Source organism: Musa acuminata, chromosome BXJ1-6, assembly GCF_036884655.1.
Source record: "Musa acuminata AAA Group cultivar baxijiao chromosome BXJ1-6, Cavendish_Baxijiao_AAA, whole genome shotgun sequence".
Lineage (NCBI taxonomy): Eukaryota > Viridiplantae > Streptophyta > Magnoliopsida > Zingiberales > Musaceae > Musa > Musa acuminata.
Genome location: NC_088332.1, coordinates 42,495,665 through 42,520,148, shown reverse-complemented (window position 1 = coordinate 42,520,148; position 24,484 = coordinate 42,495,665). Strand labels below are relative to the sequence as shown.

Below are 24,484 nucleotides of genomic sequence, written 5' to 3'. Positions count from 1 at the left end.
AAATAAAATCACTTTATTCTATATATATATATATATATATATATATATATATATATATATATATATATATATATATAATTTCTTGAGACGTTTCGGCAGATACATACAAAATACTTGGGATCAGAAACAGTCCGAACATTGATGGCATTGATTGGAAGCCACCATGTTCTATTATTCAGATCATATTGGTGTCCATGTCAACACACATGAAAACAGTAACGAAGAGTGTTCTTTCACCATCTTGTGCTTCCAATACCGCATGGGCAAGGAACATGCCTGTGTTCGATGCTCATATGGGATGGCCGTGCGTCGTCACAGGTCAATGAATGTGGTACTGCCCCAAAAGTTGGAGTCTTCTCCCTCAAGGTAGAATTCACTGTCCTGGCACTCGAAGTATGTCTGTATGTCCTCCGGGAAGCTGCACTTGGAGGGCCTACTACTACTCAGGTATGGTGGCGGTGGTTGTGGCGGTGATTTACGTTCTGGTGACCTCCTCTCCGACTTTGACGATGACTGCAGTAACAGGCCAAGCGCAGGCGATGCAGTCATTGCTCCCTCGGGTCTTGTATCGGCAACCTGGTGGGACTGGAAGGCAGCAGCATGGGCGTCGGTGCTCGGGCGAAGCCACTCCACGTACCGGCTGAGATCGAAGTTGGTGACGGCGCTAAGGCCGCGGTGCTCGATGGCCGCCATGTCGTACGCAGCCGCTGCCTCCTCCTGCGTCGCTGCATCGAACAGGACGACGGCGTTAGTGCTTCTTCTTCCTCTTCTGTTTGGAAGATAAGGTGGTGAATTAACATGACATGGACGTGGAGGCAGCATCTTAAGATCACTGTGGCAATGACGTCGTAGACATTTAAAGAGAGTAGATGACTGTCAACTTCTAGGTTGAGTATGAAATGGACTCAAGCACTTAATAGTAGCGACATAGTGTGGGTGGATATGGGTGGAGGTTGGTGTGGTATATTTGTTGGTCCCAACCAAACCTAATTATGATCGAATGCATCGGCATCGTTCTCTCTGTTTCCCACCCAATCCAACGTTGGGTGAATGGGCTCAGTATGGTCATCAAACTACCACCATTAAATGGTATATGTTCCTCGAGTTCACCAACGGAGCAACCTCTTTCTTTGAAAGAGAGCCGTATGAGCATAACTCGGAAACGGTTGGCTCTTCACATCCATAATAACGCTTGAAATTAGAGGTCTTTGTACTTATTTGCATGTTATATTTGATTTTTTTTGTCTTTCCAAAAAATGGCAACTATGATCATGTGAGGAAATTAAACTACGATCAGTAGTCATTTTAGATCATGAAATTAGTGTAGAGAGAGAGAGAGAGAGAGAGAGAGAGAGAAAGAGAGACCATATGTTCCAAGGTAGAGATACTTGTTGCCAAACACGCGGCCAAGCCGAGCTTCCCATTTCCCACTGTGATGATGCCTGCAAAATTTGCAGATAGACAGTTTTGTTGATCTGATTGCATTTGAAGGTAGCTAATTGCATGTGTTATGATAACGTTAACCGCATTTCATCTTTATGTTAGATTTACTCTTTCAGAAAGAAAAAGAGAAATCAGAAGAACAATTCTAATCAAGATCCTAAATATCTAAATGAAAACAAACTTTGGAGAATATTTTGCCTGTTCTCAAGGCATTCAATCTCAAGCTGTTGCAGGAAAACTAGGACTAATCACATGTCATTGACCTAATTACAGTGTTGTTAATTACCTTGCAACACCTCTATATCTGGAGACGCCTCTTGAGAACCCACTGCTTTTCCTGCAACTCCAAGCTTTTAAGAGTGAGCGGTTCATCAGCTTGTTGCACTCAGAAAAGATTGCTTACCTCCTCAATGATCCAATGTATTCCTCCTTGGACTGGCCTTCCATCTTCTCCAGCTCTTCTTGGTATGTTGATATCTGCAACAATAATCCATGGATGAAATAGATGGATGAAATGGTGTACCGGAAATAAATGGGTGAAATGGTATACTGGAAAGTTGAGGATGGTGTTATGGCCCCAATACTTCAAGGCTGCCAAGTCATACGCACGAGCTGCTGCTTCCTCATCACCATAAGCTCCTAAAGTTGAACGAGATAATCAAATGCTGTTTTATCGACCGAGCAGAACGAGTTTGATGTTTGTATTTGTGATCATTATATAGCTCACCAAGATAAACTGCGTTTCATTCGTGATCCATCCACCAGAGAATTCAGATAAGAGAGAGAAAGGCACATAAAAGTTAGGCAAGAAAATGAATCTGCCAACAGAAAGGAGCACAACATGCCTTGTTTCCCTTTCTTGTTCTGGGATTTATTCCAGCTGTTCTTATCCCACAAATGAGCCTCGAATCGTCCCGTCCACCGATGCCTATAGGAGAAGAAGAGAACTAAATCAACGGTACTCTCAGAAGATCTATAAGCAGCCTCAGCCGCAGCGACGATATGGAAGGAGATGGATGGACCGACCTCGTGACGCCACGGTAAACTGAGCTACGCTGCAAACGAGATGAATCCCTTGTAGCACTTCTCTTGGTTCTCTTCACCTTCACACCGTCACTGCCATTGCTGTGACTGCTGCTGCTACTACTGGTGTCTTTCTTTTGGTTCTTGCCCATCGCAGTGACACCCATGGGGAGGAGCGAGAGTGATGTGTGGAGGAGAGGAAGAGAGGGTCTTGGAAAGGAAGCCACCATGGCAAAAGAGGTGTGCAAAGCTCCTCTTGTTTTTATACCATAAATTTTCACACACACATATAAACACAGAATTATTTTATGTCAAGTACTTAATATATATACCATAAAAGAATTATTTTCTTAATATGGATTAGTCTTCTTAGTTGTGTACTATTGTTGAATATATATTAATGGCAAAATGCAAAGGCAGGGGCTCACCCCATCATGTCCGAGACAGGGAACACGAAAGCAGCTACCTCCTATTGGCTGATAACCGAGGGGACCGCAGGCCTCGCAATATCATTGGCTGGGAGCATAGGAGCGATCGGCATGGGGAGGGAGGGGGGGATCAGGTGTTTCAGGCCGAGCGATGAAACACAGGAGCAAACCTCTCCCATTGGACGCACCCGCTCCTGTGTGTGCTGGCTGTGTGTCGGCCGAGCTTATTAAGTTGGGATGATAATAATTCGAGTTTTTTTTTTTTTTTTTTGGAGTATTCATATCCATTCAGATTGTAATCATTCAAGTAAAAATATAGGTAATAGCAACAGGTCGAATTCTTTGGACGTTCATAATTACTCTTTTTTTAAATAATATTAAAATATTTATTAATTGAGTTTGAGGATTGATAAGGGATCATTTGATCGATCGACTATTGGTGTGATCCGTAGAACGAAGATTGATCTAATATGAATTTTGAATCTCTCACAAGTTTGGTATCTGATAGACGATTCTTGGAAACTACATCGACGTGTTTCTTATATACCAAACTTCTTTTTCGACGCTTATAGTCATTAAAATTGGATCGAATCAGATAATCAGATTTGTAAAAACTCTTATCTTGATACTCTATCACCGAATTCATGCACATATCTTAAAGTAGGATGATTAAGAACCAACAAAATCAGCTCCACATGATACTTCATAAGGTACGTTGTTATGCTCATTTTAATGACAGCATTTGTTGAGTGTGTTGCAGTGTTCCAACTTTAACAAGCCGTATATACGGATTGTGCACTACATGTCCTCGTTTGTGTACTGTGCATCATTTCTGCTTCCTCAAATATATCTTAAAACAATAAGAATCGATTTTGAAAACAAAAATATTTTATACTTTCACATAATTCTTATAGCACTTAATGAAACAATATTTTTTGTTTTAATTATCTTCTTAAATTTCGAGATTGATCATCTTAATGTGAAAATTGTTTTATTTCGTAGTGACTTAGGAGGAAATCTATATTATCGTGAGAAGTTCATAGATATAGACATCAAAAATCTGATCTACAAATAAAAGAATTATGAATGATCTATCAATTTTTCACTTCTCGAGTTTACATTCCACCAACTCTTCAAAATAAATGAGATATTACTTTCACACTCTAATAATATCTAATCAATCTTATATAAAAGGATATCCTGTTACACAATGTGAAAGATAACGTCGATGGTTCGAATAATATTTTATATTCAGATAATATAAAATTATTCATAATAAAATAACTATCCACTCGACATGAATATGGATCTAAATATAATTTTTTAAAAAATAAAAATTAAGATGATAAAAATAATTAATTATATGAGATCATGTATAATTAATCCCTTCTACCCACCTAGTAAGCTCCTAGAGAGAAGATGTTATTAGTAAACATCAACTGTAAAATTGATTCATCTTATTTAGGATTATTCTTATAAAATATATGATAAAATTTTCTTTCAATTATTTTGGTTACATGATTAATTATTTTTAATAAGAAAATATTCTCATGTTGATGTGAGATGCATAGATAACACATCACTAATTACATGATTAATTATTTTAATAAGAAAGGATTCCTCAGTTGATGTGACATACTTGTTGATATATCATCGGCTAATTATACTCTCAATATCGAATCCCGATTAGCTACAAATAATTATCATGTCAATTTTAGACACGAAAGAAAAAATAATTACACAAACACACAATTCATGGTAAGAGCAAGTCGGGTGGGTGGGATGGGATGGGATAGGAGGGGTTTGGGACAGAGATAAATGATACAATTATTATCTCGTGTCCTGCTTAGTTTCTTGGTGGAGCTCAAATCGCTAGTGAGAAACCTAAAATAAGATTCAGCCTGTGCACTTTGAATGCTCAGTAACAATCAAGAGGTGATCGATCAAAGTCCTCGACGAGATATCATGGTGATTGAAACACAGCAGTGCATGGCCGAAAGGTCAATCGTCGTTTATGATACGTATAGTCCACGGCGTCCGCCTCGGAATCGTCCTCAACGTAAACGTTGGACTTGTATGCGATGCCTTCTTCCATGGCCTCGGTCGCGACGAAATGCGCGTAGCGGTCCTAAAGCCGGATCTCAGCTGGATGCTGCACTTTCCGAGAAGGAACAAAGATGTTCGACCAGGTCAGGCAATTACGAGTCCTCAAGTAGAGCGATGCGATCACCATCCCTCTCTGTCCATCCATGTCCTCAACAAACACCGACGGAATGTCTTCTGGCATCCCTGCTGGAATCATCGCTACATTCGTCGGTAAGAAGCGGCTTCATGCACTCATAAACCTATCTCTTCTGCAACGATTCAGAGCTCTCATGGTGTCCCTGTGATGCATCGATCTTGCAGTGGTTGCAGTGTTGTCTGTTTTCGGGACGATCGTCGTCGCCGTGCTGGTCTACAGGTACTTCAGCAAACACGGATTGCCATCGATCAACTTCTACGCACCAACAACAGCCGCACCACCGACTACGATTCCGATTCCGAATGGGGAAACGACGGTGGAGAACTTTCTCAATGAACTGGCCGGAGAGAAACCCATCAGGTTTTGGCCGCAGCAGCTCGCAGGCTTCACCCGCAATTACGCCACCAAGCTGGGATCCGGCGGTTTCGGATCGGTCTACAAGGGGGAACTCCCCAACGGCCTTCCGGTGGCCGTCAAGGTCCTCAGCGGAAGCTTGGGTAAGAGAGTCGAGGAGCAGTTCATGGCGGAAGTGGGGACGATCGGAAGAACGCACCACATCAACCTCGTCAGGCTCTTCGGCTTCTGCTTCGATCCCAAGGTGCGAGCGCTCGTCTACGAGTACATGGAGAACGGCTCGCTCGACAGGTACTTGTTCGACAGGATTAATCGGACGACGGACTGGAAGACGCTTCATGAGATCGCGATCGGCACAGCCCGAGGAATCAGATACCTGCACGAGGAGTGCCAACAGAGGATCATCCACTACGACATCAAGCCGGGGAACATCCTCCTCGACTCCAACTTCAACCCGAAGGTGGCGGACTTCGGGCTAGCAAAGCTGATGAAGAGGGAGAACACTCACCTGAGCATGCCGGGAGGGCGAGGGACTCCCGGCTACGCCGCGCCGGAGATGTGGATGCCGTCTCCGGTCACGCACAAGTGCGACGTTTACAGCTTCGGCATGCTGCATTTTGAGATAGTCGGGCGGCGGAGGAACTTCGACGGTGATGTGACGGAGAGCCAGCAGTGGTTCCCCAAAATAGTCTACGACAAGTTCGAGAGCGGAGCGTTGGCGGAGATTGTGTCGAGCTGCGGAATCGAGGAGGAAATTGACAGAGAGAAGGCGGAGAGAGTGTTGAAGGCGGCTCTGTGGTGCGTCCAGTACACTGCAGAAGCCAGGCCTCCCATGAGCAAGGTAGTGATGATGTTGGAAGGGGAGATGGAGATCACTCCACCAACGAATCCATTTCAGCGTCTCTACGCATCAGGTGCTGGTCTCGATTTGTGGGGTGAAGGTGGCTCGGATTTCACATCAACAAGCGTCAGTGAAACCACTCCCATCATGAGGAAATATGATATAGAAAGAGAAACTGCGTAGTGAAGTCCGATTCATGTTCACCGATTCCGGACAAATCGTAGCAACCTCTCATATATTAACAACTAGTGGGTAAGATTGTACGTATCTGTGGAACTAAGAAGCAGTCATGAAGTATGATCTGTACTCGGCAAAGGTTGATCAGAGCAGACATATGAAAACTATAATGTACAGCGGCAATGTTGATAATAAAATCATAGAGCTGCTTGGTGAGAACCAAGAAGCTTCTGTTGCAATAAGTAACATGATAAGTTTGCTTAATTGCGTGCGTGTATGTTAACTTACTGACGTGTGCATATTCTACCAGTGGCTTATTTGCCAACGTCAATACCGAAGAAACTGACCATGGTTTTGGGCCCCGCATCTTTGCCCAAACCCAGTGGAGGTAGCGTCGGGTTAATTCACGAGTAGGGCAGGAAAAAATGCTGCTGTAGGAGCACAACACACACAGCGCGTAGTTCGGCAGAGCGGTAAGCTTACCTATTTCACGTCCAGTAGGGTTTCTATCGAACGCCAAAGGTTCTATAAACCCCCTTCCGGATCTCCCCATGGACGGCCCCCTCTCCGGCGCCACCATCGCTAAGCGCCTCGCCTCCTGCAACAGGACCGCCCGCGACCGCGCCGTTCGTGCCCTCTCCTCCTGGCTCTGCCACCAGCCTGAGGACGGCGTCTCTGACGCCGACCACGCCAAAATCCGGAAGGGCCTCTTCTACTGCGTGTGACACTCCGACAAGCTCCCGGTCCAGGCTGACCTCGCCTGCTGCCTCGCTGCCCTCCTCGAGTCCGTCCCCTCGCCGCCCGTTACTTCGCGACCTTCCTTCTCACCATTGCCGCCGGCGTGGCGTAATTTAGTTTCTCCGCCTCGACAAGTTTTACCTCCTCATCCGAAAGTTCCTTCGTTACGCTTTCCTCTTAGAACGCATGGGATGCGGTGCTGTCAGCCCTGCTAATCGGTATCCTGTCGGAGAAAACGCTTCTTGCAGCGGATAAGTACCCAGCGAATGGCGTCAGCTACCATGTGGCCGAGGTCTTCTTGGATGCGATGAGAGAGTTCCTCCCGCTCGCTGTGGAGACACCGGATTTGATGCTGAAGCCCTTCATTTCGGTGCTAGAGAAGTCTGCAGATAAGGTGCTGGTGAATAAGATCGAGCTGAATGTCTTTTGTCGGTTGCTGGATAACGGAAGGAAGCTGTTGAATCTCGAATAGAATGGAGTTCAGGTGGATTTGGGCAGCGAAGTCGAGAAACTTGGAAGAGTTTCTCTGTTGCTGGTATTTTCAAAGCAGTTACTTGATTCAGCTTCAGTATCAGAGACTTTTTCGGGGAACCGTAAAATCCTGTTTGGTTTGCATGACGACTTTCTCTGGCTGGAGAATGGTTTGGAGAAATCCGGGGTTCATATCTCAACTGAGAAGTTGGAAAATGGGAGCTCAGAAAATGTAATCAGTACCGTCGTTTCAGAGAGCGCCGAACAGTTAGAGGTGAACAATGGGTGTGTTGATGGCTTCTCTCAGATAAGCACATTAAGAAGAGGAAGAAATTGAAGGAAGCATCAGATGTCATCAAGAAGAAGAAGAAGAAGAAGAAGAAGAAAAAGAAATCTGGCGAAAGGATGTTTTCTTTGGATTCAGCTATAGAAGGTGGTGTTCTTGAAAACACAAGTGAGCCTAGCAATGTTGTTACTGATGCGAGTTTGACTGGAGATTTGGTGGAAAACCAGGAGATGGATTTTGATGAATGTATTATTTCTTATCTACAGAGACAATTCGAGAAGGCTGCTGCCGAAGCAGGCATATTAATTAAACAATAGTTATCAATTGAGTGCCGTTCCAGTAACATTGGTTACTAATCCTGCTCCAAAAAAGAGGAAAAGAGTAAAGAGTGCAGAGGCGAAGGTCCGTGACAATGGAACAGTGCTAATGGGGAAAGCACTGTTAGCAAGAGGATGAGAATAGTGTTAAGACGGTCAGGTTTCCTATGAAGAGTAACTTGGTCTGGAAGCCAAATAATCCTTTGCCTCCGCAGAGTTTGTGCTTGCCTCCATCTGCTACTCCAAAAGGTAGTGCACTTAAGAAACGAGTGCCACCTGGACCCATCAGGGAAACACCTCCTACAATTAAAAATATTAAGGTCAAGACAAGCTCAGTAAAGAAGAGCAGGATGTGCGTCAAAAGTTCTTCAACCATCAAGCATCTCAGGATGCTACAGGGCCTTTCTGTGTATATCAGCATGGGTGGTCATGGATTTGTGCTTTGGTTTGAACTTGTTCACTGCTTTTGTTTTTATATCTTCAGTTTTTCCACATTCTTGTACTGCTTTATGTTATTTGGTCTTGAGTGTTGGATGGATGTCAATTATACATTTTTTTTTCATATGTAACAAGTCATTTGCAGCCACTTCAAATTTTATATTGTGCCTTGTTGCTGAGCTCTACAATGAAAAATTAGTGAGCTCTATAATTCAAGTCAATTGATATTTTTATTAATTTCTTCCCCTGCATACTCTTTTTTGGGCACTTAGTTGCTTTATCTTACTTTATCTTGTTTATACCTACTTGACCATAGACTTCTTTTACATGCCTGAATCCTTAACCTCAGTATTATTTTGTCATTTCGTTCTAGCTGCTACGTGTTGTGGTAGCCATTTCTATGAGTAGGCCCATGTTTAAGCTTTTAACTAATTTTGGTTCATAGATGTGTGGGTATAATTTAAAATAAAATGAATTCAAGCTAAGTTGACAGTGGCAAATTTTGATCTGAGAAACTTGATAGTGCTAAAGCAATAATGATTCAGTGAATATTTGTCGCATTAATTTAATTCTTGGTTTACTACATATCCCACTTATAAGGGGTATGGTCAATTGTACAAAAACATGTTATTATATTTATTGCATACCTTAAAGGGCATCTTGTACCTGGATTTTTTTACCGAAAATTTCCATAGGAATTATTAAATCTTTTTTTAGCTGAACATTTTAGGTATCAACATTCCACCAATTGTAGTTCAATGAAGCTAGTATAAGTTGCTAAATGGTTGTGTTCAAACTGTCTAATAGTCTTATTTGATGTCCCATTTAAGATCTTGAGTAAATCATTTTGGTCTTTTCTAGTATCTAATTCATTGAAGAGGATTTAGTTTTTCAGCCATTACCCCATTGCTGTTGCCTCGTATAGATGAATGGTTATAAATTTTGGTAGAACTGAAAAGCCATGCTCATGCTCTTTATTTATAACTGAAATATGTTGAATTTTTTTAACAATTTATGTTCTTATGAAAAAGATCATAAATTCCATACAACCTATCTATGAAGTCATCAGTTGCTTGGGCGAGCAATCATAGTGAGTCTAAGATCTCTTAGATTTATGATGACGTACTTCCAGATAACACCCTTTATATTTGGTAGGGGATTTGTCAAGGGTAAACCCTGCCATCAATTCCTTAAATGTCTTAATGAAAGTTAGATCATTTACATTTAGGCTTGGTCTCACTGTTTAATCAGCCTAGTTTTTATTTGCTAATTTCTTCCATGAAATGATTGTTTGTTTGGCTGTTAGGTTGTAAGCCCTTCATACATTAACTTTTTAGCTCCAAGAATTTATTTATTGTCCATCTCATTTGCTTGTGCATTTATCACTGAACTTGTTCCAAGAATTTGTCACTAATGATTGCAAGTTTGGCGTCTGTACCATTAAAAATTTTAGATTGAAGATTCATTTATACGAGATGAAGGGTAGTGTATTAGGATTGCAAAAACCAAGAAACAGCAGAAAAGAATGAATATTTTGGTACTTTATCACTTCTGATTCTTGGAGTTGGTTTCATCTCTTGAAAGTTGTAAGAGAAAATAAAGGACTATATAAGGAGAGATCCAAAGATTATACGATTGCTGGGAACAGCCTTGCCTTTGTTTCAGGGAGATTGTACAAGAACATAGAACATAGTACATCTCTAATTCTACATTCTAATTTGTTGTAACTTATTTGAAATGTTTATTTTTGTACTGTAGAAAATCCAAATTTGTGTTAAAATAACATGATTATCTACCGTCATTTTGACCACGTCAGAAGTTGTTCATACTTTAAGATATAAGTTCTGAAAAATCACATTGTTGTAAAGGGGCCAAATTGAGGAAAACATTCTTACTGTTAAAGCTCTTTTTTATTTTCTAGAAAAAAATTCCACACTTGGGTTGACCATTTTAGCCAATTTCCTTTTTGTTGCTTGACTTGAACTTTCTGGTAATCAGAAGTGCTATGTTGACAAATTTATTTGAAGTCAATTGCTTTGCTTTTGTTAAAAAATAACAGGGGTATACAACAAACGTTTATGCAGAATCAAGTTTCAGGAGCTTTATTGAGAAAGACTTGGGATTGTTATGTATGCAGTCAGTTTGATATGAAGATTTTTCTACACATACAACCATGTTCTGAATATTTTGCAGGTAGGTACAATCTATGGAATATTTGATGATCTGTTGCTTGTTACCGAGTAATATGATTTCATCCTCAGTGGAGATCATTTAACAAAATCAGTTGAAGAAATCTGCAAGACAAGAAGTTCTGATGCATCTTTAAGGGCAACTCTATTTGCACAAGTCAAATATGTTTCACCTTTCTCTTGATTGATTCTGGATGTTAGAATGAGCATATTTCTATACCCAGTAACATCAGGAATATTTTGAGGCAGTCTCCACACGTTCAGTAAATGTTGGTACAAGTACAATTTTCCAACCAACATATGAACTTCTGTAGCTTTTCTTCAGACACGCTTACTGACTAGCAATTGGCATAAACCATTTCATTTGTTGTAGCTATGAAATTGAATTGCAAAGTACTCCTTCAGAAAAAGTTGTATATTCAAGGCAGATTCTTGGACTGCAAGAATCTAAATTTTTAATTTTTTTTATAGAGATTAATTAATCTAATTTTTCTTGTTCTACCTTATGGATTACCAATTTTGAGCTTATACAAATTTTATTTTCAAATAAAGAAATCATTTGAGAGAATGATTTTAGTCAGACATAACCAGATATTTTAGCAATTAATGTCAAGGCAGTAGATAGAATTACATGCGTCAACCTTTTTCTGCTCTTTTAAGTAGAGTATATGAAATGTAGTTTTATGTCGAAGGAACCACAATTTGTTTTAGATGATTGTTGTTGTAAGTAGAGAAGACAACTATTGATTTTTTTCTAAACAGAAAAAATATTTCATTTCTGAACTGTTCTTGTTGAATAAAATCCTGCATGGCGGCTGTTTACTTGTGTTGAATTATAGGCATGCATTACTTACGGCAATCATGAGGTTTTAGATTTGCTCATTCTGGCTTCATGAGAAAGTTACTTTACAAAATAAAAATTATGTTGAAAACACAGCATTCATTTGCCATTATTTTACGGAGTGTTGAGGCTTCATATTCATACAAAGAAGAGAGTTTGGTTACAAATTCCTTTGTAGAATACTAGTGAAAACTCTGTTGCAGATGTTTGTAGAAAAGAAGCTGCTTTAGTTGGGTGTTGAATCTCTTCAGAATCGAGGGAAAACCATCCCTACAAGAGGAGTTTATATTGAATATACTACTTCCACTTGCAAACTACTTCTTTCTGTAAAATATTCTGTAGATACTTGCACAGGATTTAGCAAGACAACTTGAAGTTTGCGGCAGCCAGATTCACCCAGGAAACCATCCCAAGATTTAGCAGGTCAACTTGAAGTTTGCAGCAACCAGATTTGCCCAGGAAACCATCCAGGTATTGATTTCCCTGGAAACACTTGTCATGTTGTCAAATGTTGCTTGCTGTCTTCCCAATTTCCTCTTGTCAATAACAGCTGATTCATTTTGCTATGGGCTTTGATTGTGAGGAGCTAATAAATCAGCATCAGGAGTAGTAGGACTTGGTTTGGCTGCCTTACTGTAGGTCAAATTCTGCATTGTCAATCTGAGACATCAAGTGGCTATTTTCCACTAGAGAAATAACAGCATTTTTGACATAGATATGGCATGGAGGATAGATTTATTTGGTAATTCTTGAATGTTAGGGATCTAATTAATTGGAGAGGGTAATTAAAGAGTCAATAAAAATGATGACAATTAAGCTATCAGTTTAGTAGGTGACTTGGTGTTTGATAATGTGTAAGCAAATAAATTGACTTGTAGCTGATAATAAAGCAACAAAACAGTTTATTAATAACAATAATTATAATTCATTATAGATTAAATAAATTAAATTACTTGAAAAGTAACTAAGAGCAAAGAGAAAGGTAGTTGTTGGTAATTACATCAATTGTTATTTGGGGATCTGTGGAGAAATAAATGATCTTTATACCTACAAAGAGAAAATAGTAATCCTAATTAAATCAATTGCTATTTGGCCCTTTTTTTTGCATTTGCATTAGCACATCCAGGTTAACTTTTTTATATGAATTGTAAGTTATGATTTTTCTAAATGCTAAGTATATTAAGATGCTTAAACAAAACTTTAAAACCTTATAATATGGGTTTCCAACAAATTGATAGTTGCATGTCAGTATAAACAATATTTGAATGGATATGTCCCATAGAATGTGTGGTTCTTGGATTCTATATAATATTATAATATATATTATATAAATTATAAGTATTAAGTGTAAATATAACTATAAATAAATCTATTGGGATAAAACAAAAGACTTTGTCACATTGTCCTTTTTAATGGTCAACTCATTCCAATCCCATCCTTGCTCAGCATCATACTGGAATCATCCTTTTAAATGGTCAATTCCATGCCACAGATTTCATTTCCATCTGCCATCTCAAAAAATAGTGAATTTACATTCGTGTTTCTCCGAAATTAGTTATTTTCGTATTTGCCCCTGTAAATATCAGTTTGATATGTATACCAAAAATCTAAAATTTTGAAGGATAATATACGTAAGACAAAAATATGCTATTTCCAAAGTTTGTGAGAATAGATATTAAACTCCAGATGGAGAACATTTTTTCTATGATTCTCTTTTGTGGTTTCCTTTGGAAACTCAAGTCAAAATCTACCTAAACAAATCAATAGCGTCCACAGTGACAATTAGCCGCTGGAAACATTGTTCTGGAAAGTAGCCCTTCAAATCACTGGATCCAGCTCATTCCCGGTCTAAGCTTCTTGAGTCATCTCCCACAAGGAACTTTCCTTAAACATGGCCATGGCCACTCTCTCTCTCTCTCTCTCTCTCTCTCTCTCTCTCTAGATATATATACACACAAACACCAACCTGACCCCAAAACAAAGCTCCTTCATGGGCATGGCTTCCTGCGCTTCCTTGCTTCTCTTGCTTGCTTTGCTTGCCACTTCTGCAAGCACTTCGCTGGCCGGCAACTTTTACCAGGATGTAGACATCACCTGGGGTGATGGCCGTGCCAAAATCCTCAACAATGGCCAGCTCCTCACGCTGTCCCTGGACAAGTATTCTGGCTCCGGCTTCCAGTCCAAAGACCAGTACGTATACGGGAAGTTCGACATGCAGCTCAAGCTCGTTCCTGGGAATTCTGCTGGAACAGTCACTACCTTCTACGTAAGTAAAGTCACCGTTGTATCCCTTTCGTCATTGCTGCATGCGTTGCCGCTGATGTGATGGAGTCATCCTGTTGCAGCTGTCGTCGCAAGGAGCGGCGCATGACGAGATCGACCTGGAGTTCCTCGGCAACCTCAGCGGGGACCCCTACGTCCTCCACACCAACGTGTACAGCCAGGGGAAGGGGAACCGGGAGCAGCAGTTCTACCTCTGGTTCGATCCCACCAAGGACTTCCACACCTACTCGATCTTGTGGAATCCCAGACACATCGTGTGAGTCATCTTACGCTTCATCGATTGCATGCCCTGTGGCGAACAGAAACTTGTCCTAATGTTTCTTCCTCCTTCGACTGCAGCATCTACGTGGATGGCACACCCATCAGGGAGTTCAGGAACTGGGAGTCGGTCGGCGTGCCGTACCCGAAGAGCCAAGCGACGAGGGTCTACTCCAGTCTGTGGGATGCGGAGGATTGGGCCACCAGAGGGGGGTTGGTGAAGACGGATTGGTCCCAGGCACCCTTCACGGCTGCCTTCAGGAACTACAACGCCAATGGCTGCGTGTGGCCTTCAGGAGCTTCCTCCTGCTCTTCGGGGACCAGCAACTCTTGGATGTGGGAGGAGTTTGACGCCACCAGCTTGAAGAAGCTGAGGTGGGTGCAGAAGAACTACATGATCTACAACTACTGCACTGATGTGAAGAGGTTCCCCCAGGGGCTGCCTCCCGAGTGCTTTGCAAGCTAATTCCATCAACAAGCATTACCACTGGCTGCATTGTATCTAAATGGGATAACCATTTCGTGCTATTATGCATGGTTTATGTATATGACAAAGATGTTTTGTTGTTGGAACAAATAATAAAGTCATATGGACGGATACATTTTGATCTCTTAAACTCTTAGTTATACGTGTGATAGTAGATAAGATTTTCTCTACTTTGTTGAAGAAAATCCTCTATTCTGTAGAGGAAAATTCTTCCTCTTAATCTGTATAAATAGGAGAGGGACATGTTAATCAAGCTAAAGCTACTTCAATACAATTTTTTTTTCTATTTTATTTCTATCGATAATTATGTTTAATTCTTTTGTTAAAACCAATGTTTATTAGAGAATAAGAAATTCAAGTATGAGTGGAGTCTCTGCATTTTCTACGATGATCTGCTGGCTGTGCAGTTTCCCTGTGCATAAGCACTCATGTCACCTCTGTCATCAACTCAAAATCTATATGATTCCTTGTGGGTATGACACACAAGTTAGTGGTATTCAAGCTAGTCAACCACAGATCCAAGCACTGAACAAACATTAAAATGGCATCCACAGAATTCAATCATAGCCTGATCTAATTTTAATTCTTTTTGTGATGAAATATGTGACAGTGATTACTGTATGTTCATTTTTATACACACTAATGACAGCGGTTGGAATATGTTCATATATGTGCACATCATGCATGGACTATTGTGAGTGCAAAATTGGCTAAGTTAGGGTTGTCATAAGTTAGAACAGACCCAGGCATTCATGAGTCAATTTTGGCACAGACATCTGTTTGTGAAAGAGTCCTTGCGAGTTTGGGTGGTTGACTTGCTCACACTCTTCCCAAAAGGAAAAAAGTCAACTGTGGGTCCTTTTGCTTAAGAAAATAAATCAAACTTGAACTCGGACAAACAAATCTACCTTCCATTGCATACTAAAGATTGAATCACCATTTTTGAAGTGTTACATAATTGATCCTTGTTCTTATTTGCCTGGAAGTGTTATTATTATTATTATTATTATTATTATTATTATTATTATTATTATATATATATATAGAGAGAGAGAGAGAGAGAGTATATATTGATAATACGTAGGATGTTCAAGCATACATGAAGTGTTGAAATACAGTTCTTATTTTTGCCTAACATTGTAGAAAAAAAAATAAAGATATGATAAATATTTTAACATGGAAAACTTTATCATATTTTCATAAGGCGAACTAAAATAAATTCTCTATTTAAAAAATCTATTTTCACAGTTGTTATAGAAAAATATTATTAATATCTTAGTCAGCATAATATGACCTTGATCAATATGTGAGGAGTTGTCTAGAATAAAGCATGATCTATTTTGATTTGTTCCCTACACAAAGATCGAGATCGAGATGGCTTCCCTAGTTGATTCCTCCGATGCTAACTTGGTACTAATATCCTCTTTTTTTCATCTTTGGTAATCTATAGTTAATAATATATTTTTATACTGACCCTAAGGAGAATAAATATTTTATAAAGATTCTACGAAATATAATTCATAATTGACTCAAACTGCTCTCCTCACATATAGATCAAGGTCACATTGTGTTAATGTAATCAATAATATTTTTTCATGAGTTAATACTTAGTTTCTGATTGTTAAATACAGAAAAAATTCTAAATTTCCATGAAATAAAATAAAGAAAAAAAACAAAAGAAAAGTGGTGATCCTACCAAATCTGGTGACATAAGTGGGAGTTTGACCGCTGGGTAATTTAGTGTCCCAGCCTGTAGAGCGCATGCCAAGTGCAAAATGATTGGCCCAAGGGAATGGAATGTAAAGATGAGGAATCTCTCTCTCGCTCTCTCTCTCTCTCTCTTTCTCTCTGCTATGCTATCCTTCTTGGTTCTCATGCCAGGATCAATAACAAACTTGCCACAACGACGTCCCCTGGAACCGTGTACTGCATGAGGGCTCACTGAGGATTCCACCGTAATTTCCCATGGGTTGGTTGCCCTACCTCAAAGAGCTGGTGGGGTTCTCGCAGCAGCCCAGACTTGTGTCTTCCTTTGTCGGCCTCAATGGATATGAACCAACCATGCTTTGCCTTTTCTAAAGATGCCCATACGTTCTACACAATGGATATAGTAAATCCACTAACGTGCTTCATTAAATTTCATACGTAGTAGAGCTTGAGATTATGTTTGACAAGCATAAATAGTTATTCACTGTTCTTTGTGTTCAAAGCTATTCAATTCAAACCTAATAATTAAGTATCGAATTACTCAGTTTGATTAAAGTAAAGTACTCTAAACCAAAATTATTTTGAACCTACACAATCCAATCGGTTCAAAATTAATTAGTCAGATTCAATTAACTGATTAGCTAATTTTTTTTAAAATTTTAAGTAATTTAAAAATATATATTTTAAATGAACTGATTCGATTCAGTGAATTGATTCAGTTAGTTGAATCAAACCAAAATTTTGATCCAATTGAGCTTACATCTCAAAAATATTATATTATAAATATCATTTTAAATATTTTAAATAATTGGACCTATGCACAAGTGATTTTTTTATATTAAAATATGTAATAGAGGAACAACGGCTTCACATGCAATCTTTTTTTTCTTGATGAATGTATATAAATCAATAAAAAATTTATATAAAACAATAAAAAGATTGCTAATGAAGAAAGATGAGAAAAAATATAGAGTTTATACCTGAGATAAGAGATCAAGAGGAACAAATAGGAAGAGCAGTCGAGTCATTATGTTTGGAAAGAAATTTTAAAGTTTTGAGAGTCTTTGGGTTTAGTTGGTATTTTTTAAATTTAAATCGATTCGATTCGGTCTGAATCAATTAACTGAACCAAAGAATTTTTTTTTCAAACTGAAATCATTTATAATCTTCAATATTGAATTATTGATGATCGGGTATCCGTAATGATTTTTCGATTCTATTTGAACACCCCTAGTTCTTTAGTTTTATTATATTTGAATGATGTTGATCATATATCATCTCAAAATTTATCTGTTTGTACTCTATAGTGACAAAAAATAGTGGATTCAACAAAACATCATTGTTAGAAACAAAAATATATAGATGTCATAGTTACTAAATAAGATCTTAGAGGAATAGGTTGGACACATGTAGTGGATACAATGTTCAACATAGCAAGAGAAGCAAAATGGGAACGGTGATGGAAGTCTCAGTGCTAGTCGGAAGTGTTGATGTTTTCTTACTGCAAACAGTCCCCTCCATATAAGTAGAAATAAGACCAAAGAACTAAACTGCATCCTCTCTCTCTCTCTCTCTCTCTCTTCTTCTTCTTCTTCTTGGTGATCGTCGTAGCTATCATTAGCTTTTTTCCCATTTTGTCCATCTTTTATGTGATGTGGTCAGATCATAGTACGTTGGTTTCTATTTTATAAGACGCTCTCTTTCTCTCTCTCTGATCTTGTCATCTTCTCTCTCTCTCACTCTCACCCTGTGGCTCGCTTCACTGACTGCAAGAGATGTGATGATACATTAATGCGTGGTTTGGTGCGAGGCAGAGGTCGAGAGATGTGGGTGTGTCATAAACAACTGTAGATCCGAGGAACCTCAGTTAATATATTCTTTATCCTTTGGCCTCTTGCTTCAGCTCCTTTAAATCTGAGAGACTCTTCCGGTAGGCATGGAGAAGAGATGGGCTCGAGCAGCCCTGGTCGCCTGGTTCATCTTGTTCGTCGCCGGCTCGCATGGGTTGGCTCGAAGTGTCAGCCGGAAGCATAGTCACCACCGTCACAAGGCAGATGAGAAGGCATCGGTGGAGGAGTTGGCTGCCGGCGTTGCCACCATCCACCGCCGTGGGTGCAGGTTCCAGAATCTCGATCTAGTTTGCGGCTATCTCACGCAGGCGTGCAAGAACGGGAGCTCGGTCGACGACGACAAGCGACTCGTACCAACCGGCCCCAACCCCTTGCATAACAGATGAAGGAAAAGAAAGCATCAAGCAGCAGCAGCAGCAGCAGCAGCAGAAGAAGGAGAAGAAGAAGAAGAAGAAGAAGAAGAAGAAGAAGAAGAAGAAGAAGAAGAAGAAGAAGAAGAAGAAGAAGAAGAATGATTTTGCATAGCTCTGCCATTCATGGTCTGTTGAGGTGGTGTGTCATCTGTTTGTTCTTCTCTTTCTCTTCCGTCTTTTTCTTAGACACACAGTTCTCAGAGTGTTCGAGAGGAGAACAGCACATCATCTCTCTCTTTTTCGTTCTATATTTGACCGATTTATATGGAGAATTGACACTTAATAGTGTATCTTTTTCCTCTTGATAGAGTCATTGCAACATATATTCAGATTAATCATCTATGTGTTGTTTCATACAGATTCGTGTTGGAGGTTTCAAATCAATTGACATTTTAAGATATATAGAGAGCAAAAATTTCCCTAAAAAGAAAAAAAGCTCTACAGAGTGCAAACTATTTTGAAATTTATACATAGAAAACAAAATGGGAAAACAAAAAATATGAAATTTAATACTTAATACAAAAGAATTAAATGACTTATAAATTCTCTATCACAAATAGGCGTGCATTAAAAGGATCATCAATGGGCACATGAGACGCCTTTAGACTTTGCAGCGTTACTTAAATGTGAAAGTATATCTGTGTGCATGTGAGATGCTCTCTCTCTCTCTCTCTCTCTCTCTCTTCCTGGATTGGTGATCGTCTCATGTCATTGGATCTTTCTCCTTTTTTTTTTCTCTCTCTTTTAATATCTTAAATTAGATTTGTGATAATATATATATATATATATATAATAATATATATATATATATATATTATATATATATAATAAAATTTAAAAAAAGTAAATATGCTTTTTCCAAACTTTGAAAAGGATAGATACGATAAAACCAATTTTCTTTTAATAAGATCAAAATAATTTAACTCAAAGAATGTGAGTTAAAGAAAAATAATAATATTTATATTCGTCATATATTGCATCAATATCTAATTCAGATTCACATATTTTTATATAAAAATGATATAAAAATTTAAATATTCACCTTATACGATATCCGTCATGTAATCATAATTCAATTTCCGCCTGTTATCCGTATCCGTATTCGCACCCATATCTGGATCTGCAGCTAAAAATGTGGATACGGATGTGTTCCTCAGAATCCGACCCGTTTTCCCCCCGCCGGCCAATTCGACCCCGCGTGTCGCTCGTAGAATGCGAAACCTTCGCCACGTCTCTTCTTCCGGATTCCTCGAGCAAGGAAAGACGCGATTCCAATCTAGGGGTTTTAGAGTAGTTCGGTGTAGAGGAAGGAATGGAGACGGACGGGCAGATTAGAGTCCGAAGGAGGCCGACGAAGCGGCGGAGGAGCAGGGGATTCGTGAAGGCTGTGGCGGATTACCTCGCGTCCGATTGCTACATGTACGCCCCTATCCTCGACGTGCCGCCTCCCGATTTGCCGCCGTCATCTGCCGCCTGCTCTCCTCCCACCACAGGTTTGATATTTTTCTTGTTTCCTTCCGTTATCGGCGCTCAAAATTTGATCTTCATGCTTGTGCGTTTAGAATTCTATATAGCGCTGAATGTTCGAAAAGGTTGTTTCCTTGTTCTTCTTTACCCTTTGTGATGAGATCAAGTGTGCCGCTCCATGTTGTTGTTGGGATGTGTTTTGGAACATTCGGCTACAGTAAGAGTTTCGAGAAAATAGCGATAGAATGATTTCCATCGAGAGAGAGAGTCACAACAATTATCTGCAGCATTTCAAATGAAATTAGTGCGGCTACCCTGTCTGTGCTCAAGAACATCTTGTCATGTGTGATAGATCATAGAATAACTTATCCACATTGATGACACAATCTATCATCTTATAATGGCAATGCAAAAAGTGTTTGTCAACACATAATCTAGATATGGTTCCTTAATTGAGGGATCATTTTAACAGCAAGAGCATGCTTCAATTTAGTAAACTTTTTTTTAAACCTTTCTTGTGTTTATGTTCTATTTTTTATTCGATTTCTATGTATATTCTCTTACTTCATGTTTTTCAGAAATCAGAACCAACAGAAGCATCAGCTGCCACACCGAGATGGTTTCTACGCCATCTGGTACATCCATTCTTCTTATTTATGTGGATCTTCTGAAAAATAGTTTTGAACTGGTTTCATATTTCTGACTTCCTCATGTTGTTTTTGTGCAAATTCTGATTGTTAATGATGCACCTATTGGGTTAATTAATGAGATGTAGTGTACTGAGATGCTAAGGTGGTTGTACTTTTTGTACCTTCTACAGATAAAAGGGTGTCCGTAGTGCAGTTTCAGAGGCTGATCTCAAAGTGACACTGCAAGTGCCTGCTATCAAAGACGGCCACCAGTGTGTATAAGTTTCTTGCTAATGCTTTTTTGTCGAGTGCCTGTTTAATGTTCTGCTCTTGTTAGTGTTTTATGCTTTTGTTGTTCCTGTCTTTGCAAAATCTGATTGTTATATAATTCCAAATCTTATCCGTAAACTCCATAATTGTGATATATATAATGGTTTTTAGTTTTTTTTTTCTTTTATATTTTACTTTTACCAGCATGTGAGGCAATGGTGCATTAGAATCTTTGGATCACCTGATCTTGGTGTACTTTCTGTTTCATTAGGATGACTCTATAAATGTGTTCACCCACTGATTGGCTAACTCGATTGTCATTTTTCATATTTTCCCCATCAATAAATGCAACAAATTAGGGAAAATTTTGGCATCATGATAAATTTTCTCCTTTGCAGATTATGGGATCAAGTTTCAGTTATAAAAACAACCTCTGTACTTGCAGAAGTTTAATTGTTGATCCTCTTAAACCTTGCATTGGTGGAAGCTTCTTGTGTTCCTTTGTAGATAGAGAGAGAGAGAGAGAGAGGGGGGGTTCAAAGTGTAAGGGGTGAAGATGTTTTTGATTGCAGGACCTTACAAAGTCTTTATCAGTAAAAAATAACTAGCACCTTCCTTATATTAGACCATCCTTTTGATGATTTGTGTCGGTTTTGGATTTCCAATCAGATGTAATTATAATATCTGGAGGAGAAGAAGGGGTGAAGTGGTGGGGAGGCAGCGGAAGAAGAGGAACAGATAGAGAAGAAGAAAATTTTTGAATCTGAGTATTTTGAAGTGTTGATGCTTCCTGTGCGGTTGATGGTTGAAGTTGAAAGAAAAGAAAAATGGAGACCATGATCTGATTTATCACCTTGTCATGCACCAGCCAATATATCCTGGCCATAAACAAGGCAAACCTCTTGCAATCACTTCTTTTGGAATTTGGACCTTGCCATGCATGGTTGCTTCATGTCGTTGCTCATCTCTTACATCCACTGATGGCCATGTAAGTTCTTTCTGTTGACGAGGACACATATGATGAACTCATAATATAATGGGAAAATTATTCTGATGAACTCATAATATAATGGGAAAATTATTCTGCTTTTTCTTCCCCATTGGATGTCCATGTTACCTGGATTGGTTTAGTTTCACCTATCTACTTAGGAGTAGTACACACCACATGCGAACACATGGTGCAGTAGGCCCACCACAACATCCCACCAAATTATAGCAGATTAACTTTGATATGTGTATTATTAATGACCATGTGATTTCATGAAATTATTGTGTTGTGGGCTATTGACAAAACAAACCTAGAATTTCACTTCTGGAACATAATCAGCATGGTGGAAAGTCAAAATGGAGTCAAGCAGGGTGTTAAATCTGTTTTTGTTCTTACATGTGATGGTGGCTTGTGTTGCATTGGGAACATCCGGGAAACATGGGTGATAAGATGTGGAACCATTCCTTTTATCATGTGTCTTCATGAAAGAAATACAGTGTTGATTATCTATGGACTGACTCTATATAAGTCTACAGATTGAAAAGGATTCTTGGCCTGTGTCTTACCATGGCCAGGATAACTCATGCTCTCAGTATCTCATTTTCCCTTTTAACCTTGAAATTGATATGCTATGCTTGTCTATCAACTATGTTGTGGTGTCAGTCAGTGTATATGCTGAGGAGTGCCCCACCAAATGTATTTAGGTAAACTACCTCTCTTTGTTCCTGCATTCTTAGCTTGTCGAATTGTATGCTCATACTGAATTGTGTGATTTTATTATGTGAATTGCTGGTGAAGTTGTTCGACTCTGGTAATTACTTCAGACGATGATTAGGTGCATTTCTCTCTGCTTTCTATTGTATGGCTGTCCAGATGTAAAGAAACATGCATATGTTCTTTTATTTATAGCGATACATTAATCATTAGGAATCATGCATTTCTTATCTGAAGAAAATGTGATCCTTTCTTTCTCATAGATGATTTAGTTACCCTTGTTTCCTTTTGTTGAGTTAAGGGCGAATTAGCCTCTGATGATCTGATTCATGATTTCATAAGAATTGAGTTAGTCTTCATTTATATATATTTTTCCAAGCAGATATGAATTTCTATAATGGATTAGATCTCACAAATATTAATCCTTTCTTTTTTTTTGAAAGATCATGATTTTATTTATTGAATCATGATTCAAACATCGTATATGTTTTTTTTATTGAAAGATCATGATTGAGAGAGAGAAGAGAGAGAGAGAGAGATCAGTACCTTTATCTCCCAATTCCAATTCCAATTCCAATTCCCCTCCCCGACAAAATGACAATATAGTGGGGTCCCTTCTGTGGATGAGTCCTCACCCCACTATTTGATTACATCTCTCCACTTATATCTCACAGTTATAGCGCTATGGAATAATAGTTCAGCTCTCTAAAGAGCCAAAGTAAAGCTACCAACTTGTCACTCGTAATATAATTACAATTCTGCCCTTTCATCTTCTGTATGAATATACCACCACCCCTTTCTTTCGGTGGGTTCTTGAGAGTAAGGAGAGGCCACGAAGCTTGCCTGTGAGGAAGAGGAAGATGAGGGCAGAGTCAGGGTTCAATGCTGCAGCAGTGGCGGTGCCGGCGGCGGTAGCGGGTGGCGGCCGCTCAGGGTCGGATGCGGCGCCGTTGCTGTACCTGTTCGGGGGACTGGTGGCCATGCTGGGCCTTGTGGGTGTCGCGCTCATCCTCCTCGCTTGCGCCTACTGGAAGCTGTCAGGACACTTCGACCGCGGCGGAGCGGAACCGGGGGCTAATCTCGAACCGGCGACGGCGACGCCGGCGACGTTCTACAAGCAGGAGATCGTGGTGGTCATGGCCGGGGACGAGAAGCCGACGTACCTCGCGACGCCCATCCCGAGCGGGGCTTCCTCGTTTGGCGGCCGGTCCAGTAAGAATGAGGACGAAGATGATGAGAAAAGGGAGTAGGAGACTGCTGAGGACTGTCAGTGGATTGGGGAAATACTACACGACACCACCAAAACTTGGATGTATGAGGTGGGTTTTCTACTATTGTCTGAAGGTAACGGGTTAATTAGTTAGCCGTTTGCGGTATCCATGTTTCATGTGATTTCTGTATTACATGCACTCGTATCATTTTGGTATCATAAGAAGGGAATAAGGAAAGAAATGAGAAGCAGATAAGGGAGTGTGCAGTGAGTGGCGAGGGTGGGTAGGGCCGTGGGCGGGACGCGGCTGCGTGAAAGACGACAAGGTTTACGCTGTTCCATTGTGCTCTTTTGTAGAGAGAGCTGTTCATGGGAGGTTTCTTGTGTTCCTTATTTCTTGAAAGGGTGTTGGCCATGCGA

General features: G+C 39.7%; 6 protein-coding genes and 1 pseudogene across 6 annotated transcripts; 6 read left to right on the top strand and 1 right to left on the bottom strand.

Moving 5' to 3' along the window:
- Positions 1-114: 114 nt before the first annotated feature.
- LOC103989526 (AP2-like ethylene-responsive transcription factor At1g79700) lies at positions 115-2,700 on the bottom strand. The gene is made up of 8 exons (XM_009408394.3): positions 2,470-2,700; positions 2,289-2,371; positions 2,171-2,179; positions 1,994-2,082; positions 1,847-1,920; positions 1,730-1,780; positions 1,366-1,442; positions 115-725 (listed from the first exon to the last, which is right to left on the bottom strand). Exons 1-8 carry the CDS (start codon positions 2,694-2,696, stop codon positions 313-315), a joined length of 1,023 nt encoding a protein of 340 aa, XP_009406669.2. The 5' UTR covers positions 2,697-2,700; the 3' UTR covers positions 115-312.
- Positions 2,701-5,091: 2,391 nt separating this feature from the next.
- On the top strand, positions 5,092-6,712 carry LOC135677867 (G-type lectin S-receptor-like serine/threonine-protein kinase SD2-5). Its single transcript, XM_065190282.1, has 2 exons — positions 5,092-5,210; positions 5,301-6,712. Exons 1-2 carry the CDS (start codon positions 5,144-5,146, stop codon positions 6,512-6,514), a joined length of 1,281 nt encoding a protein of 426 aa, XP_065046354.1. The 5' UTR covers positions 5,092-5,143; the 3' UTR covers positions 6,515-6,712.
- A 222-nt stretch (positions 6,713-6,934) lies between these two features.
- On the top strand, positions 6,935-9,265 carry LOC103989524 (uncharacterized; annotated as a pseudogene).
- A 4,484-nt stretch (positions 9,266-13,749) lies between these two features.
- Positions 13,750-14,916, top strand: LOC135677866 (xyloglucan endotransglucosylase protein 7-like). Its single transcript, XM_065190281.1, has 3 exons — positions 13,750-14,054; positions 14,134-14,327; positions 14,411-14,916. Exons 1-3 carry the CDS (start codon positions 13,779-13,781, stop codon positions 14,793-14,795), a joined length of 855 nt encoding a protein of 284 aa, XP_065046353.1. The 5' UTR covers positions 13,750-13,778; the 3' UTR covers positions 14,796-14,916.
- Positions 14,917-18,459: 3,543 nt separating this feature from the next.
- Positions 18,460-18,898, top strand: LOC135677555 (uncharacterized). Its single transcript, XM_065189918.1, has 2 exons — positions 18,460-18,635; positions 18,682-18,898. The coding sequence occupies exons 1-2, from the start codon at positions 18,460-18,462 to the stop codon at positions 18,896-18,898; spliced, it is 393 nt and encodes a 130-aa protein (XP_065045990.1).
- A 1,118-nt stretch (positions 18,899-20,016) lies between these two features.
- On the top strand, positions 20,017-24,230 carry LOC135677102 (uncharacterized). The gene is made up of 3 exons (XM_065189028.1): positions 20,017-20,279; positions 20,832-20,888; positions 21,074-24,230. Exons 1-3 carry the CDS (start codon positions 20,099-20,101, stop codon positions 21,118-21,120), a joined length of 285 nt encoding a protein of 94 aa, XP_065045100.1. The 5' UTR covers positions 20,017-20,098; the 3' UTR covers positions 21,121-24,230.
- LOC135677101 (protein GLUTAMINE DUMPER 3-like) lies at positions 23,569-24,230 on the top strand. Its single transcript, XM_065189027.1, has one exon. It carries the CDS (start codon positions 23,715-23,717, stop codon positions 24,102-24,104), a length of 390 nt encoding a protein of 129 aa, XP_065045099.1. The 5' UTR covers positions 23,569-23,714; the 3' UTR covers positions 24,105-24,230.
- Positions 24,231-24,484: the final 254 nt, after the last annotated feature.